Genomic DNA, 19,489 nt, shown 5'->3' with positions numbered 1-19,489 from the left:
TAAAAAGCATTCTGTCTTAAGAGTGGTGTAATATAGAGAAGCTGCAATTGGGAGTACTTGTCATCCCCAAGGTTTCCCTTAGGGAATTGGGCTTTGAACAAGCTTGCACTGACTCTCTCAGTTTTCCTAGGCAGGAATCATGTCTTTGCCTATTAGTACAATCCTGTGTGCAGTGTAACTTTTCCCAGTTGCAACCACTCGACTGTATGCCTATGTGAAGGTCAATGTATTTATGTTTAATTACAGTGTTGCTGTCAGCGGCTGCTTCCCACCTGGGTATCTCAGAAAAAAAACGTCACAAAAATACATGTGTCTAAACATTATTACATTTTGTTCTCGTTCTCACTCTCTCATTCAATAACTTTGGTTAAAAATAGCTAAATATATACTGATACATTTATACTTGATAACATTTTAATGCTTATTATAACCTGCTTTGATGCTAATTGTTTATGGGGTAATTTAATAAAAAGTGTTTGCATCAGGTGTCATCAAAATATTTGCTTTCAAACATGTGATCAGTAAAGACCTATTCGTTGGTATGGGTTACAAGAACAGGTTTGCACCTTGTGTTACATTTCCCTTTATATCTCATTTATAAAGTTTTTTAAAGTAAATGTGTATATCATTCTACATAATTACACAACACATCTTTGGACATGATCTACACAATGTTGCTCTATGACAAACTGCAATTATTTTTAACTGATGCTTGTACTCCACTTACCCTAGCAACCAGGCAGCCAATATTTAGTTGCATACTGATTCTGATTTCTATTTGCTCATTGTCATTGACACAAGCAGCCAGATAACATTTACATTTTCATTTTAAATAGAGAAAGAATAGAAATACAAAATGTAGAAAAAAACATGGCAATCGCAAACTATCTAGATTTAACAATACACTGTAATAAAACAAAAAAATCCTTGTGAACTTCTTCAATGTATCTTTGCCATGGTATAGAAACATGACAATAAAAATTCTATAAGAATCCCCATTAATCCAAATACATTAGTGTGTTTGCCAAAGTTATGTAATAAAAGGTACAACGTGATCTCTAATAACCCAGAATGTATAGCAAATGTGCAAGTGGTTGAACCCCTGGGTAACAGAATAAAAAACACAGAATAGAAAAACACAGAGCAGAAATGGTATTAAATCATTACTGTTCTCAATTTATTCCATTAATAAGAAAAAGTAGAAGTGTTAAGAATCACCCTATGTGGCTTAACTCTGAGGTAAAGAAGTTAATAGGGAAAAAAAGGAAAGCTTTTAAGAAATATAAGTCAGAGGGGACAGTAGCTGCGTTTAATGAATATAAACACTATAACAAGTGTTGTAAAACAGCAATCCGGAAGGCAAAGATAGAAAATGAGGAGCGCATTGCGGCAGAGTCCAAGACTAACCCCACAAAGTTTTTTAAGTATATTAATAGTAAAAAGATGCAGGTTGAGGGTGTGGCCCCATTGAGTTATAGTAACAATATGGTTACAGCAGATACAGAAAAGGCAGATGTGCTTAACCAGTTCTTTTCTTCTGTGTATACAGTAGAGGAGCCAGTGGGCCAAGTCCAACCCAATAGCTGCACTGTTGCCTCAGCTCCAACTACGCAGTGGTTGACACAGGATATGGTGCTTAAAGGGTTACACAAGATAAATGTAAACAAGGCACCTGGGCCAGATGGAATACACCCTCGGGTACTGAGAGAGCTAGGGTCAGAATTACAGTGGCCCTTGTTTCTGATATTCTCAGACTCGCTTTCATCAGGTATGGTACCTAGGGATTGGAAGAAGGCGAATGTCATTCCTATATTTAAAAAGGGAGTAAGATCTCGGCCTGGCAATTATAGGCCTATAAGTTTGACATCTGTGGTGGGCAAGTTATTTGAAGGCTTGTTAAGGGATCACATACAAAATTATATAGTGGAGAATGGCCTTATGAGCAGTAATCAGTATGGCTTTATGAAGGACAGGTCATGTCAGACCAATTTAATTGCTTTTTATGATAAGGTAAGTAAGAAGCTGGACAGTGGGGATGCAGTAGATATAATCTATTTGGATTTTGCCAAAGCATTTGATACCGTTCCCCACAAATGACTGCTTTCTAAACTAAGGTCTGTTGGTCTTAGTGAAGTCATTTGCACATGGATAGAAAACTGGCTACAGGATCGGGTACAGAGGGTGGTTGTTAATGGCACATTCTCTACTTGGAATAAGGTCCTCAGTGGGGTTCCTCAGGGTTCTGTACTGGGTCCACTTTTGTTTAACTTGTTCATAAATGACTTAGGGGAGGGTATTATAAGTAATGTATCAGTGTTTGCAGATCACACAAAACTCTGCAGACCAGTCAATTCTATACAGGATGTGGCATCCTTGCAGCAGGATCTAGACCAACTGGCAATCTGGGCGGCCAAGTGGCAGATGAGATTTAATGTGGATAAATGTAAGGTCATGCACCTGGGATGTAAAAATATGCAAGCCACTTATACCCTTAATGGGACTGCACTAGGCAAATCCATAATGGAGAAGGACCTTGGAGTCCTTGTAGATAATAAACTTGGCTGTAGCAAGCAATGCCAGGCAGCAGCTGAAAGGGCAAACAAGATTTTGAGCTGTATTAAAAGGGGTATAGATTCACGGGAGGAGGGGGGTTTATCTTCCCCTTTACAGAGCGCTGGTAAGGCCCCATTTAGAATACGCTGTTCAGTTTTGGTCTCCACTGGTCAAACAGGACATGATTGAGTTAGAGAGGGTCCAGAGAAGGGCAACTAAGCTGGTAAAGGGTATGGAAAGTCTCAGTTATGAAGAAAGACTGGCTAAGTTGGGTCTGTTTACACTGGAGAAGAGGCGCTTAAGAGGTGACATGATAACTATGTATAAATATATAACGGGATCATATAATAATCTCTCTAATGCTTTATTTACCAGTAGGTCCTTCCAACACGAGGGCACCCACTCTGTTTAGAAGAAGGGAGGTTCCATTTAAATATTCGGAAAGGATTTTTTACTGTGAGAGCTGTGAAGTTCTGGAATTCCCTCCCCGAATCAGTCGTGCTGGCTGATACATTATATAGCTTTAAGAAGGGGCTGGATGGCTTCTTACCAAGTGAGGGAATACAGGGTTATGGGAGATAGCCCTTAGTACTAGTTGATCCAGGTACTGGTCCGATTGCCATCTTGGAGTCAGGAAGGAATTTTTTCCCCTCTGTAGCAAATTAGAGGGGCTTCAGAGGGTTTTTTTTTGCCTTCCTCTGGATCAACTAGAAGTTAGGCAGGTTATATATAGGCATTATGGTTGACCGTGATGGACGTATGTCTTTTTTCAACCCAACTTACTATGCTATGTTTGCCCAGGTGATGCAACCCATATTAACCAATAAGATGCTTGCTTTTAAACAGGTGACTAAGAAATGCTATGTGATGATTGGTTGCTATAGGTGATAAGAACTATAAAAAAAAATTGCACCTTATAACCCCATGTCTTGTCTTGCATATTTTTTCATCAAGTCTGACATTACATGGTTCATAGAAAAGGATTAGACAGCTGGCTTTTATTTCAGACTTGAATTCTTTCTCAGTTGAAGCTTTGATCATTTAAATGATTGCTATTTCATTGTTTTACCAATTACCTGGATTTATGATGGTGGGTTGCCTTGGTGTTTGGCAGAAGACTGCAGTGAAATCGATTTGTCATTATACATGGCTAGGCAGTTTATGTCTGTGTACCCCCAAACAAACCTGACAATTATCTGTGTTACTCAAACCTGCAGGATTATAGACACCAATAATGTGATTTACTTACAACATAGAATGTTTTCCTTTCTTCCTATAAGACAAAATAAACGAATAAATAGAGACTTTAAAAAATGAGTCACAAATCCCTTGAATTTTAGCACAGTAAAAAAATGGTAGACTAAACTATGTGATTGCAGCAACCTCCCCCCCCCCCCCTTCATCCATCCATTTAATAGTGGTCTTATGCCTTTGATAACAGTTATCATTTTTATACATCCCACCCCAATAAAAAAACAAAGTAAGGGATCAACCTGTAGGACCAACACATCCCAAAACAATGGAACTAAGCATGGAGGATAAATCTGTCATAAATGACCACAGATATACTATTGGAATGACTATACAATTTTATCTTTTCCAAGGGCATACTGGATTAGCAGTTCATTATATACATTTTATATTAAATATCCAGCTTTTGAAAATGTATGCACTTGCAGTAATGAATTCCAGACAAGATATCATAATGTTTAAATTATTTTAGCAAACATAAGGTATGGGGATCCAAATTACAAAAAGGAAAACTCCAGATACTGAAGATTCTGGATAACGGGTCCAATAGTTGTACTTTAATTAACTTTTGAGTGCTTCCTTAGCCGCCTGTATCTTAATATTTCCTCCCAGAATTAAGATATTTAAATTATTCTAGAAATGCTAATACCAGTAATATGTAATTTTCCCTATTTCAGTTTATTCATAACTGAAAAGTGAAACAATAAGGAATGCCAATGCTAGAGGTCAATTTTTATGTTCGTTTATTCTTTTATAGTGGAAGAAATGAGAGAAATGAGTTTTACCGGACCAACAATCATAATACCAGCTTTATCTTTATAATGAATATTGCTGACCTAATAGGTCCAGAGCCGCTTGTGAACTGCTTTGCATAAGTGCTTATTAAATTATGAATATAAAAAAACAATAATTATTTCCATTATTAACAATGAATACTAAGCTATGCTAAAATATCACAGGGCTGTAAACTATTGTGTCCTTCATATTTTGCTTGGTAAGAATATTCATATGATTTAGAAATATATTATGATTATTAGTATCCCTCCCTACTGTACTGTCTGTGCACATTTGCATTTGCTTTTCATCCAAGGCTGCCAGTTTCATTCACCATAGACACTACTTTACTAAATAAGTCCTAAAGAAATGTTACATAGAAATCCATCTGAAAGAACCACATCCCTCTGGATTACTTAAGTTGGAATATTGAATATCTAATAAAAGTGCACCATCTCTGTAACATACATCTTCATATTGGAATACTAGAACTAAGAAATTTTATATGACTTACAATCAGTTTGATTCCAACCAGGTATTATCAGAACACTGAAAAAACTAGGTACTCAAGTAAAACCTAATTAGGAATTTAATGACAATATATATATATATACAGTATTCCACTTTGTCTTCTGTTTTTAAAGGAGAAGGAAAGTCATTTTGGCATTTTACTGCCAATAGATTCACCACATTAGTGCCACCTAGAATGCTATAACTATTCTGCAGAAAGCATTGCCATAACAGATTAAAGAGCCCTAGAAGCTCTCTCTGTTTAAGATTGCAGCTGCCATTTTAGCTTGGTCTTCCTAGCTTCCTGCTGCAGTTCTAGAGGCTGGTAGCTCAAATTACACATTTCTAAGGGAGGGGGGAATGAGTTTTATGAATTCTTAAGGGAGGGGGAAGCAGGAGAAGGGAGAGAGAAGAGAGCTGCATAGACTCGGGCCCCAGGAATGAAGGATTTTTCTGAGGACAAAAAAGGATACAAGAAATCCTGTGTTTCTTTAAATGGAGGACAGCATTTCTGTGAGTGCTTATGTCTGTATTTACATAGACCTTTCTGATAAAGCTTACTTAGTTTTTACCTTTCCTTCTCCTTTAAAGACTCTGCATATACTCATCTCCCTACTACTGCCATGCACAATGTATTTTGTTCTGCCAGGACATTTTTAACACATTTGAAATATACAGTGGAGGAAATAATTATTTGACCCCTCACTGATTTTGTAAGTTTGTCCAATGACAAAGAAATGAAAAGTCTCAGAACAGTATCATTTCAATAGTAGGTTTATTTTAACAGTGGCAGATAGCACATCAAAAGGAAAATCGAAAAAAATAACTTTAAATAAAAGATAGCAACTGTTTTGCATTTCATTGTGTGAAATAAGTTTTTGAACCCTCTAACAAAAAAAGTAATACTTAGTGGAAAAACCCTTGTTTGCAAGCACAGAGGTCAAACGTTTCTTGTAATTGATGACTGTAAGGTCCCTGACCGCCGATCTTAGATTTAGTAATCCGTGGGAGCCCTCCTACCAGGACAAAGGCGTATACGGAGACAAGAAGGACACAGCTCCAAGGGAAGTTCAAACTTGTCCAGTTTATTCTTACGTGATCATAGTATTTATACCACTCGTGTACATGCAAAGACAAAGGAATCATTATAAAATAAAGATGGAGTAGAACCTCATTATCTACAAGGATGGCCTTCAAGGATGGCTAATGCGGGACAGGAATTTAAAGGAGGATACAAGGAGTAGAAAGGCGTTAGTGCACAGATAAGATTAAGTTGTTTCTCAAGCCTTATGTTTTGTCAGGTGCAAGTTGTGCAAGGGTACTATTTGGGAAAAACAGCTTATTATGGGATGTTCAAACCTTGCTGGTTGCTGTTACAAAATAGAGATACATCTCTAAAATGGAGTATGATATGCTAAGTATCAAAGTGTATCAAAGTATCAAAATACATGCATATATGAATATATAATTACATGAATATATGATTATATGATATTATATCAAACCTTACAATGACCAAGTTTGCGCACATTTTAGGAGGAATGTTGGTCCACTCCTCTTTGCAGATCATCTCTAAATCCCTAAGGTTTTGAGGCTGTCTCTGTGCAACTCTGAGCTTGAGCTCCCTCCATAGGTTTTCTATTGGATTAAGGTCCGGAGACTGACTAGGCCACTCCATGACCTTAATGTGCTTCTTCTTGAGCCACTCCTTTGTTGCCTTTGCTGTATGTTTTGGGTCATTGTCGTGCTGGAACACCCATCCACGACCCATTTTCAGTTTCCTGGCAGAGGGAAGGAGGTTGTCGTTCAGGATTTCACGATACATGGCTCCGTCTATTTTCCCATTAATGCGAATAAGTTGTCCTGTGCCCTTAGCAGAAAAACACCCCCAAAGCAAAATGTTTCCACCCCTATGCTTGACGGTGGGGACAGTGTTTTGGGGGTCATAGGCAGCATTTTTCTTCCTCCAAACACAGCGAGTTGAGTTAATGCCAAAGAGCTCTATTTTGGTCTCATCAGACCACAGCACCTTCTCCCAGTCACTCACAGAATCATTCAGGTGTTCATTGGCAAACTTCAGACGGGCCTGCACATGTGCCTTCTTGAGCAGGGGAACCTTGCGAGCCCTGCAGGATTTTAATCCATTGCGGTGTAATGTGTTTCCAATGGTTTTCTTGGTGACTGTGGTCCCTGCTAATTTGAGGTCATTAACTAACTCCTCCCGTGTAGTTCTAGGATGCTTTTTCACCTTTCTCAGAATAATTGACACCCCACGAGGTGAGATCTTGCGTGGAGCCCCAGAGCGAGGTCGATTGATGGTCATTTTGTGCTCCTTCCATTTTCGAACAATCGCACCAACAGTTGTCACCTTCTCTCCCAGCTTCTTGCTAATGGTTTTGTAGCCCATTCCAGCCTTGTGCAGGTCTACAATTTTGTCTCTGACATCCTTGGACAGCTCTTTGGTCTTTCCCATGTTGGAGAGTTTGGAGTCTGCTTGATTGATTGATTCTGTGGACAGGTGTCTTTTATACAAGTGACTAGTTAAGACAGGTGTCCTTAATGAGGTTGACTAATTGAGTAGAAGTGTCTAACCACTCTGTGGGAGCCAGAACTCTTAATGGTTGGTAGGGGTTCAAAAACTTATTTCACTCAATGAAATGCAAATCAGTTGCTATCTTTTATTTAAAGTTATTTTTTCGATTTTCTTTTTGATGTGCTATCTGCCACTGTTAAAATAAACCTACCATTGAAATGATACTGTTCTGAGACTTTTCATTTCTTTGTCATTGGACAAACTTACAAAATCAGTGAGGGGTCAAATAATTATTTCCTCCACTGTAAAAACACTGGGCACAGTTTATCACTATGCAAATTTGCACATGGTCAGTAATCAGAAGAAACCAACTTTTTGTTTTCATTGTTCTACCTGCAGCTAGCTGGAAAAAAACTAATTGTTTGCTAGGGGTCATTGTTCACAATGGGACAACTGTGGACGACAGCTCCAAGCAGACTATCACTCTTGACCCAGAACTCACATATTATTTTATTCTATTAATATCTTACAGAAAAACTCCCATTTACTGCATTGTGTGCAAAAAAAACACTGCAAAAAAAAAAAAAATACCTTTGACCTTTTATGAGGTTTGCAAACATTTTGCTGTTTCTTAAAACTTTTAAGTAGATTCTCTCACCTCTACTCCTTAGTAATGCATAGTATGTTAGCCTTACGATCAACATATATTATTGGGTTCCCCAATTAAGCTAAACATACTTATGTTAACATACTTACACTTGGAGCAGCCGATACCACAGGACAGTGCTGTTTTATGGGATAGGGACATTTTTAAATGTGTTTGGGTTGGGCTTATAAAGCTTACGGGGGGGAATAGTTCGCAGTACACTGTATACTTTTTTTTATGTTGATTAGGACCCACGCTTATTTACATCAATAAGTAGCTTGTCCTTTCTGTTCTTTGTTTCTTTTGTGTTTGCTCTGTGTTTATATTAGCTTACACTGTTAAGGTGGCCATACACGGGCCGACTATAGCTGCCGATATCGGTCCCTTGGACCGATTCGGCAGCTAATCGGCCCGTGTATGGGGAGAGCAGATCGGCCTGGCCGACCGATATCTGGCCTGAAATTGGCCAGATCTCGATCGTCCAGGTTAGAAAATCTGGTCGGATCGGGGACCGCATCGGCTCGTTGATGCGGTCCCCGATCCGACTGCCCCATTGCCGCCCACATAATCCGATCGTCTGGCCCCAGGGCCAAACGATCGGATTATTATTTTTTTTACCTAAATGGTCCCCGATATCGCCCACCCGTAGGTGGGGATATCGGGGGAAGATCCGCTCGCTTGGCGACATCGCCAAGCGAGCGGATCTGCTCGTGTATGGCCACCTTTAGTGCTTGGCCTTTTATCCTATTTGGTAGATGTGTATTTATCATTATAGCAAAATGCAAATTCAAACATTAGATGTATGCTTTGAGATTTTGCTCTTATGTATTGTAAATGTACAGTTTTTTATTCTGTGTATTAACTGTGCTGAGCTCAAATGATATTATCAGCATTGACATTACAATTAAAGACACATATAATTTATGGTGGTATGCAAAAAGATGAAAGCTACCAAGATCTTAGAAATTCATTTCACCACCAGTACTGCCTGCCATTACTTGGCAGCGGTGACCAGTGCATTCTGGCCCATTGTCATTTAAGCCAATGACATTGGTGGATATTTATAGGGTACACTAGAAATATGGTAAGGAAAATACCTGGCCTACCATAAGCCAAACACCACAAAAGGTGGCCAGTCATTATTACTCAAAGTAGATAATGACAGCTACTAGGGTGGATATTTTTTATTTTATAATTTTAAGTCTGTTCCTATCAGCAGAACTGTATCAGCTCCACAGCAGTTGATAAATAGACCATTAGAATTCCCATAAATAGACACTTTTCTCTAGCAAACTAGGGCACGCTTACAGTGAAAAAGAATAATTATCTGATACAATCTAAGGCACAGCATCTATAGAAAGCAGGACATTATTTTTAATGGGGCATGGTAATAATCTTATCACTGACTTTTATCTTGCAAAATCAACTAGAAAGTAGAATATATTTTCAGTATATACATTTAAATTAAGTTTAAGGTGTAAGAGGGAGGCATGCATGGTCACAATGTCCTATGTTTTTCTTTGCCTACATCAATCAAACACAGCCAAATATTTTTCTTTCTATACTGATGTATAAAACAAACCCTGTAGCAAATCCTTCTTTAGGCGGTATTCAGTCACAATGGTGTTTCATCAGACACAGACATATTTTTGGAGTCTGAAGTAGCAAAATATGCTGCTTGTTCCAGGTGTGTCACGATTCATTCAGTCTATGATGGATGATCACTAAATGGTAGCACCTGCAACAAAAAAACTTTGCCTCCTCTGTGGCTGAAGTCCAAAAACTGTCACAGATCCCGTGTGTCAAAAACCTCATTGTGTAGCTATGTAAGCAATTACCTAGTGTCATGCCTTGCACCTCCCATTCCAAACCAAATCTGACAAGTGGAGCATTGCCTTGGTGCTCTTTGACTTACTCTCTGATACAAAATCTACTGTATGAATTACGTAGCAGAAGGCAGGCCTGGCTGAATACTATACATTTGTATATATGTATAAAGCCTTTTCAATGTAATAAATGTAACCATACCGATTGAAGAATTATGACATCCCAAATCATTCATATTTTTCTGGATAATATAAAAAGCTGAGAGCTGCAATCTGTCATCCCTGTACATTCTCTTATACTTTGGAAATCTTCATATGTGCCTCTTTGGTTTATGAAGACCCATGGGGGTGTGTATGTATATAAATAATATACGTATGTGTGTATGTATATAAATAAATATATATCTATACACAGGTACATACAAAGAAAAACTTGTTGGGGAGCATAAGGCATTTATCTGAAAATACAAAAACACCACAACAAAAGTTGGCGCTTTATAAATAAAATATAATTCAAATCAAAAGCATGTGTGGATGGATGGTAACATTACATTTAACCATTAAAGATGTGAAATCAACTGAATTATTTACATGAATATATGCTGAGCAGTAAGAAAAACACAAAGGACTAAAAACAGAAATGCAGCTTCAGTAAGGAAAAAAAGTAATCATTTATTCCTTTATAAGTATACCCCTGAAGCAATACTTTAATAAAACTCACAGTCAAAAGTGAAACTCGCTGCTGTAATTCAGTTTAAACTGTTATCATATATTTATTAGAATAGGAACACTAGAAGCTGTGCAGACTAATATAGGTAAATATACACAAATTAAATACTCTGCCACATTGCTTTCAAATAGCATGAAAACAAAAAACCTGAATAACATAATTAGCATTAGCAAAACAATAAACTATTTTATTATATAATCTCGGGAAGCATTTTATAAGGAAACTTGACTATGTTTGTTCAGTGAGGCGGAATACTCATTCTAGTAGTAATGTTATCAACTAAAAGTCTTTCATTTCTATAACTTTACGAGATATAGAAATCCCGGGCACAAATAAGGATACTTGCATACCTGTCTTTATTGGTATGATACCGCCTTAAACATGATACAATGCATTGCTCCTTAGTCCTACATTTCCTTCATGCACAACCACCTTGGGAGAGCCATAAATATTCAAATAGTGGCACAGGGTATATGGGGAGCAATCTTATCACTACAATTTGCTGTGAGGAGAACATTAGGTTACAGAGTAAATCTAGCCACAATGTATATAGACAGATTTTATAAAAGAGTGTAGCATACAAATCTGATATGCTGTTCATTTGGGTTTGCCCTCAAAGGACCATTATTGCCTAGCATGGTATGGTTCGCTGTGTCAGAAAAAACAAATATTCCATTATGTTTCTGCATGGCCTAGTTTTGGTCCCAGGGCCGCCATCAGTGGGGAGGAGAGGGGGTACAGTGGTGCCAGGCCCTGTGGAATCTTCTTCTGTAAGGGGGCTCAGTCACGTCGCGAAAGTTACATATAAAGTTATGCTAAAACTTACGCGATTTATGTAACTTCTACAAAAACTGTCTATAAAACTACTTAACTTGCCTAGAACCTTAAGTAACTTGAGTATCAAACAAAATACGATACAGAGAAGCTTTGCAAGGACAAACTTCACTGACCCCCAATAAACTGAATGAGTTTTTAGCACACTATGCAATGGAACTCTTTATAAAAATGTTGGTACTGCATGCTTGTGTCCATGGGGGGCCCCATATAAATAACTTTGCAGGACCCCAAAGCTTCTGATGGCAGCCCTGTATGATCCTTCTTGCTACTTTACTATTTTCATTTTTGAAGCTAAGGAGGGCAAGCTGCCCAATGCTTATGTGTACCAAACGGCTATTACTTGAGAAGAAAAGACTTTCTGTCAACTGCTTTTTCAATGTAAGTCAACTTCATCCTTTCATCATCTTCCATTATTAAATACACAGACCTCTACATATTTCTTATTCTGAAAAACCTTAGGTAAAAGCATGGAACTCTTCCACCAAGGCCACCAATGACAAGGTAGATGAGTTAATGGGCAGCACAGAAGCTAATGAAGCTGTCCCTATCAAAGCTAGGCGAGCACTATATTATTAAAGCACCATATTAATAACTTATATCATGAAATTTCAAATAATATACAGAAGGGCAAAAAAAACCCACAACTTACTGGTAAAAAGAGACTCCTGAGCTGCTTGCACATTCTTAATGAATCCTATCAGTTTGTTATAGCTCTGTATTACTCAGTGACAATCTAATACAGTGTCCATTAAGCATGTATCTGCACAGGGTTCCTTGCAGCTGAATATAATTGACTGCCATATTTAAAATTTGCAGCAGGCATGACAGGCGCATCGTTGGGATTTGTTCCACCTCTTAACAACCTACCACACCACCCCTCGTAACCCAGAAGAATCACACAGACACCAAATTTTGGATGGAAAGGGCCGCAGAACATTTATTAACACTGAAGTTTAATTTAACACGTACCGTAAGCAAATAGCATAACACAAACATATGATAAACATAAACAAACATAACAACATGAAAATAAGATAACATATCATGAACATATGATAACTTGAACGTTTGTATAACAAACAACTGTAACAATCTAATAACTGCGCAACGCCACTAGCGCTGCCAGCTGCCATCCTAGCCCGGGACCACCTACTCCTCAACAAACTCACTTCCTGACACACCTCCTTACCCCTGAGGTGCCAGGCGTGCCAACCACCAATAACCATGCAACCATTGGTTCCCGGACTCAACCACTCCGCCAGCCAAACTATAATACCAACTCACCTGTTAGGGGAGGGAGGGTGGGCGTTTTCCTGCACTGTCTAAAATGGACTGGAAGCGGGAAACACCAACTGCCTATTTATACCCTCGCCTTGCTGCTATTTGAAACCACCAATCCCAAACCAGCTGGGAGTGGCCTACACCCCCCCACGACGCTGTCATGCCCCTGCTTCCCTACTCCCTGCTGCGGGTCACCGGTCACTTGACAGGCGCATCGTTGGGATTTGTTCCACCTCTTAACAACCTACCACACCACCCCTCGTAACCCAGAAGAATCACACAGACACCAAATTTTGGATGGAAAGGGCCGCAGAACATTTATTAACACTGAAGTTTAATTTAACACGTACCGTAAGCAAATAGCATAACACAAACATATGATAAACATAAACAAACATAACAACATGAAAATAAGATAACATATCATGAACATATGATAACTTGAACGTTTGTATAACAAACAACTGTAACAATCTAATAACTGCGCAACGCCACTAGCGCTGCCAGCTGCCATCCTAGCCCGGGACCACCTACTCCTCAACAAACTCACTTCCTGACACACCTCCTTACCCCTGAGGTGCCAGGCGTGCCAACCACCAATAACCATGCAACCATTGGTTCCCGGACTCAACCACTCCGCCACGGACGAGCGCGCTTGAAACCTCATGCGTGCCGTGCCCCACCAAACAGCACCAAGGCCCTTTCTATCCCTTCACACAACGCCAAAATAAAGATGTCCATCCCCACCTCTGAAAGGTGAACTCCATCCCGAAAATAATAGCCCACCAATTGTTCCTCCAACATGCTGTGCCTCACTACTACACCACCAAACCTACGAACGTACGGTGATAACAGTTTGTTAACCTTCTTTCTGCACTTCTCTATAGCCCTCGCATCCCTCGCATGCCTCCACACTAGCCGGGGGATTATTTCCGACCAGACCACTATAATGTCCGGAAACCTCATCCTGATGCGATCCAGATCCTGTTTTATCGTGGCTACTAACTGCTTCTGAGGCACTGCCCCCAGGTCATTCCCACCTGCGTGTATTATTAGAATATCAGGTCTGCGACCAGACCTAACCGAGTTAAACAAACTTGACAAAACACCCGACCATTTCAAACCGGGAAAACTGAACCACTTTAGAGAAACGAGGTCCTCCGGAAAGCCCAGCTGCACTCCCGCTCTTTTAACTGCGGCTCTCCTTCGGGCCCAGCTCACGTAGGAATGTCCTAACAGCCACACCACCGCTCTGCAGCCTGTCAAAACAAAGTAAGTTTAAAACCAAGGAAATAGCATATACATTGCATTCACATGAAGGGGGTCACCCATCCACCCCTTACTTTATCAACCTCAAAACGGGACCAACCCTTCGGCCTCCAAACTCTTTAAACTAGTAAACCTGGCCGTATGTAACTCCGGAACCGTTTTGATTCCCATCTTCCAATTTGCATTACCATTTTTTCCCCCAAACTGAGGCTGGCCGCCTCGGTTGCTGCTCCAATACGAAAGGAATGCGTCCCAAACTTCTCCGGGCTCACTCCTGACAGTTGCAAACTCTTCTTCATAATGCTAGTAAACTGAAAACGGGTCAGAGGGGTCCTGTCCTCATGTATGAGGAACACTCCGGTTCCTTCCTGACGTACCTTCAGAAACTGCTGCATACAGCCAACTGGGCATGCCATCCCGCCATCCACTTTGAAAAGTACTATATCCTTCCCTTTTCCTAAAACATCTGTTTTGGACTTTCTCAACCAAACCCTAACTTCATTATCAGTGACCCTGATATCCTGAGATGACAGCCCCCCAAAGGAGGTCTTGCTCTTACAAACAATCTCCCCTACCCTGAAGGCCCCAAAGAACGCCAGCGCAAATGCTGCTCTAAATAACGCCACCTCGTAAGCGGAGTGGCAACAAGTGCCCAGGGCCACTTGCATCCTCCCCAACAATTCGAATGAAATGGGCCTTCGCCAATCTCGCGACTGTTTCCCCTTTCTGATGCCCTTCAGCGCCTGCTTAATGAGGAATTCCTTTGTTAGGTCTTCCTCACCCCCGAGCTTAAAATGGAACGCCAGCGCCGCCATGCGTTTGTCGATAAAAGCTGCTGACTTACCCTGCTCCGCAAGCCACACTACATACCATACCAGGCCGGTGCGCTTTTCCTGCCTGCTACCAAGCCCCCCGGACCACTCCTCCAGCTGTCGCCATTCGTTCCAAGCCTTGCTATATGCAGCCCAGGTTGACTCCACTACTGACGCTTTTACAAACTCCAGCAATCGGTGCTCGCTAGTTGCCATAGCCTCTGCGGAAAGTGACATGCTCGCTGCGCTGCCTCCGGTGCTGCCTCCCGAAACCGCTCCCACTGAAAGCGAGAAAGTGCATCAGCTATGACGTTTTTCTCACCTTCGACATGTACCGCCCTGCATTTTACATTCATTACGAGGCACCGGAGTACCAGTGCACGCAACAACCTCAAAACGGGGGGTGAAGCTGCCGACCAGCTGTTGATGGCCTGAACTACCGTCATGTTATCGGAGTAGAATACAATCCTACGGTCACTCAACTCCTGCTTCCAGACATACATCGCTACCACAATGGGGAACAACTCCAAGAAAGCAATGTTACGCACCAATTCCGAATCTACCCAGTCCTGTGGCCAAGGTGCTGCGCACCACTGACCCGCGAGATATGCCCCAAAACCTGAGCTCCCTGCCGCATCGGTGTACAGTTGCATTTCTGGCGTGGAGGTCTCCCTGGCCTGGAAAAGTACCTTGCCGTTGAAGTCACGCAAGAAATGTCCCCACACCGCCAAGTCTGCCCTGACTTCCTTAGAAATGTGAACGTGGTGGTGTGCTTCCTGCACCCCTGCTGTAGCTTGCGCCAACCTCCTGCTAAAGACCCGTCCCACTGGGATGATCCTGCAGGCAAAATTCAATTTCCCTAACAGTGATTGGACCTGTCTCAACGTTGCCCTCTTAGTCTTCCCCATTTCCCCCACCACTTGCCGAAGCTCCACCACCTTACCCTCCGGTAACCTGCATTCCCCTTTCGTGGAGTCTATCTGAATACCCAAAAACTGAATAGATGTGGTGGGGCCCTCCGTCTTTTCTTTGGCTAGGGGCACCCCGAATGAAAGTGCTACTTCCTGTATGGTCTCCAAGAGATAAAAGCAAATGTCACTGTTCGCTGGGCCAATGCAAAGGTAATCGTCCAAATAATGGACCACTGAGGTGTAACCCGACGCTTTCTTGACCACCCATTCCAAAAAACAGCTAAACATTTCGAAATAGGCGCAAGAAATAGCGCACCCCATTGGGAGGCATAAGTCCACAAAATAATTACCATCGAACCGGCAGCCTAATAAATGGTGACAATCCGGGTGTATCGGCAACAGGCGGAAAGCTGACTCTATGTCCACCTTTGCCATTAGTGCCCCTTCCCCCGCTGTCCTCACCATCTCAACTGCCTGGTCAAATGAGGTGTACGACACCGAACTCAATTCCTTGTCAATGTCATCATTCACCGAGCCCCCCTTTGGGTACGATAAGTGATGAATTAAGCGGAATTTGCCCGGTTCTTTCTTTGGGACCACACCTAACGGTGAAATCCTCAAGTTGCTCAGGGGGGGGGCACTGAAAGGGCCCGCCACCCTGCCCAACTCGATCTCCTTGGCCAGTTTCTGCCTGACTACCTCTGGGAATTGCTCTGCGGACTTTAAGTTGCGTGGGGCGGGCAAGGCCCCCTTTTTTTTAAATGGTATCCTGAACCCCTCCCGAAAGCCCTGCTCTAGTGCTTGGGCATCCCCCCTTCTACCGTAGCGGTCTAGCCAGGGCTGCATCCCGCCTAACCTCACTGGTGTCTTCCCCTTTTCCAGCGTCTCCCTGCTTCCCTGTTGCCTTACTTCGCTTGAAGCACCTGTTGTAGGCATGTGCCCCTCCGCACCCTGAGCACTCATGTTTGTACTTACATGAGTTGCCCCATCGGCATTGGCTGTCGTTGAACAGCCAGCATTACCCGGGTTTGAACGGGGCCGAGGTGCTAGCCTGCCCCCCGGCCCCTTTTGAAAAGGGGGTGGAGCGCTGCGCCATCATAAGCCTGAGCCAGAGGGTGATATCCATCTGGTCCCATCTCATGGTTGGGTTGGCTGCTAATCTTTGGCGGAACTGCTCGTCGTAGCACCACCAGGCTAAACCCCCGTATACTCTGAACGCTTCCCAGATGCCGTCCACATAACAGAATAGTGAGGAGCATTTTTCGGGAGATTTCTCCCCAATAATGCTGGCCAGGATGCAAAATGCCCTCAGCCAATTCCCGAATGTTTTGGGCAGCCTCCTATACTTCTTTTTCTTTTCCTCTTCCTCCTTCTTACTGTCTTTCTTATCCTCCTCCTTCAGCTCTATGACCTCATCTAAAGGGAGCAGGGAGAACAGCTCCACAAACTCCCCTTTCCATATCTTTTCCTTTGTTTCTGCCTTAATATGCACCCCCAGTGGGCCTGCGAAGGATACGTAAGCGTTCTGGCGTGCTGCATCTGCCACCCCGCTAACTATGGCTTCCCTCTCTGCTTCCCTCTCTTTCTTGCCTTCTTCGGGTTCTCCCAGGGTTGTCTCTGGCTTCCCACCTGCTGCTGTTTCCCTTGACTGGGCTACCGGGGCCGTGTTGGTGTCCCCCCTGGCCCCCATGCTTTGCCCAGCCGTTGCTGCACCCTGTCCCGTGGCTCCCTGCCTTGTCACCCAAGCTCTGGCTGCGCCCTGGCCCGTGGAGCCTCTGCCTTCCCAACTCTCCAGGAGCTGCTTAAGTCCATCTAGTAGGGTCCCTGTGTTCTGCCCCTGTGGTGTGCTGCTTTGCTCACCTCCTGGCCCCCTGGGCGCATCCGTGCCCTGGGCCGTCACAGTGCTTTCCATCCGGTCACTCCCTGTCAGGTGTTGCTGCTGGCTGGAACTGTGTTGTCCGTCCCTTTGGCCGCCGGAATGGCTCCTGCGTGGTCTGGTATCCCTTGGTGGGCTCCTGGCTCGTGACCCTCCTTCCGAGCCGCAAGGACTGCTCCTGGAAGAAAACCGACAGCAGGAGTGCCGGTGCGACATGCATCTGGACCTGCTCCTGCTCTCCCTCCTGTGGTCCCTTGCCCCCACTGGTTCAATGTGGGCCATGCTGTCCCCCCTCCTGCTCCTGGCCTGGCTGTGCCTATGGCCCTGGCTCCCCCTGCTCCTTCTCTCCCTGCTTCTGGAGCGACTCCTGGGCTGGGGGGTGTGCCTCTCCCCTTGCCCGTGCCTGCTGTCTCCCCCCCTCTGCCTGTGCCCTCCGGCCTCATCGGGCCTGCTGTGGTGCTGCCTTCCCCCGCAGCTCTCCCTGTGTCCCCAGCCCTGTCGGGTTGCAGGGCTGCCCCCCCTTATGGATCCTGGCTCCAGGTGGTGTCCCTGGGCCGTGTTGCCTGACCCTCTGCGCTCCCGGCCACCCGCTGGGTTGGGGGCCGCCTCCCTCCTTTCTAGGCCCGTTCCTGCTCCCCCTCCGCCGCTTGTAGCCCCATCCTGCTCCGCCCGTCCTGTGCTGCCTCCGGGCCCTGGCTGTGGGTGTGCGCTGCTCCCCGCTTCCCCCCTTGTTAGGCCAGCGGCGTGCTCCGTTCGTGGCTGTTCCTCCCCTGCCTGCGCGTGTTCCCGGTCTGCTGCCGCCCCCCCGCTTCCCCCCCCCGCCGCTGATCTCGGAGCTGCAGGGAGGGCCTGGCCGCATACTTGCCTGCTCCCTTGGACTGCCGCACCGGCTCTCGCTGCCTCTGTTGCCTCCGCCCCCGCACTTCCGCGTCTGCTGGCCGCCGCGCGTCCCCGGGTCCTGGCTTTCTTCTGGTGCGGGCTCGTGCTGCTCCTCCAGCTTCGTCTCCCGGGCCCTCCTCCTAGCTGGGGACTCAGCCTCACCGGTGGTCTGGATCGCCGTGCCGGACGGGCCTCCTGCGGTGCCGCTTCTCCCCTCACGAGCAGGTCCCGTAGTTGCTGCTGAAGCCATCCAGGATCCTGTTGAGCCGCCGCCTCTCGGAACCTCTGCACCAGGTCGGCCAATTCCCGGTTCTCCTCCATTTTAGGCAGGGCAGTTTCACGTAAGCCGTTTTCCTGCACTGTCTAAAATGGACTGGAAGCGGGAAACACCAACTGCCTATTTATACCCTCGCCTTGCTGCTATTTGAAACCACCAATCCCAAACCAGCTGGGAGTGGCCTACACCCCCCCACGACGCTGTCATGCCCCTGCTTCCCTACTCCCTGCTACGGGTCACCGGTCACTTTACATTACTCTAGACAAGACCCCATAATGCTATCTGCATAGCAGCAAATGATTTCAAAGAGTGTAGAGAGCAGAGGTAGAGGAGGCTAAGAGCAATTCTGTGTTCCTAATAGTAGTTTATGAAGAGCCTGAAGGACCTGCATGCCTGTGCATATCACTAAATAAAAAGCTCAGCAACACTGTTATGTTTTGTTGTGCTTTTAAAAGAGTCATATATATTAAGCATATTATGTTTTTATTTAGTGCCTTCCTATAATCTCAATAACATGAAATAGA

At 43.7% G+C, this 19,489-nt stretch overlaps 2 protein-coding genes across 12 annotated transcripts in view; both read right to left on the bottom strand.

Moving 5' to 3' along the window:
- dab1 (Dab, reelin signal transducer, homolog 1) overlaps positions 1–19,489 on the bottom strand; it is a 418,200-nt gene that overhangs the window by 256,717 nt on the left and 141,994 nt on the right. The gene's annotated exons all lie outside the window — the stretch shown is intronic.
- Positions 13,502–19,204, bottom strand: LOC116410420 (filaggrin-2-like). Of its 2 annotated transcripts, none has more exons than XM_031900911.1 (2): positions 17,794–19,204; positions 13,502–14,200 (listed from the first exon to the last, which is right to left on the bottom strand). In XM_031900911.1, exons 1-2 carry the CDS (start codon positions 19,007–19,009, stop codon positions 13,605–13,607), a joined length of 1,812 nt encoding a protein of 603 aa, XP_031756771.1. In that variant the 5' UTR covers positions 19,010–19,204; the 3' UTR covers positions 13,502–13,604. The 2 variants fall into 2 exon arrangements, with proteins under 2 accessions (XP_031756771.1, XP_031756770.1); XM_031900910.1 differs by having other exon boundaries at positions 14,108–15,303.

The sequence above is a fragment of the Xenopus tropicalis genome, chromosome 4, assembly GCF_000004195.4.
Source record: "Xenopus tropicalis strain Nigerian chromosome 4, UCB_Xtro_10.0, whole genome shotgun sequence".
NCBI lineage: Eukaryota > Metazoa > Chordata > Amphibia > Anura > Pipidae > Xenopus > Xenopus tropicalis.
The sequence above is the reverse complement of the archived record's forward strand: the minus strand, read 5'-3'. Positions and strand labels throughout refer to the sequence as shown.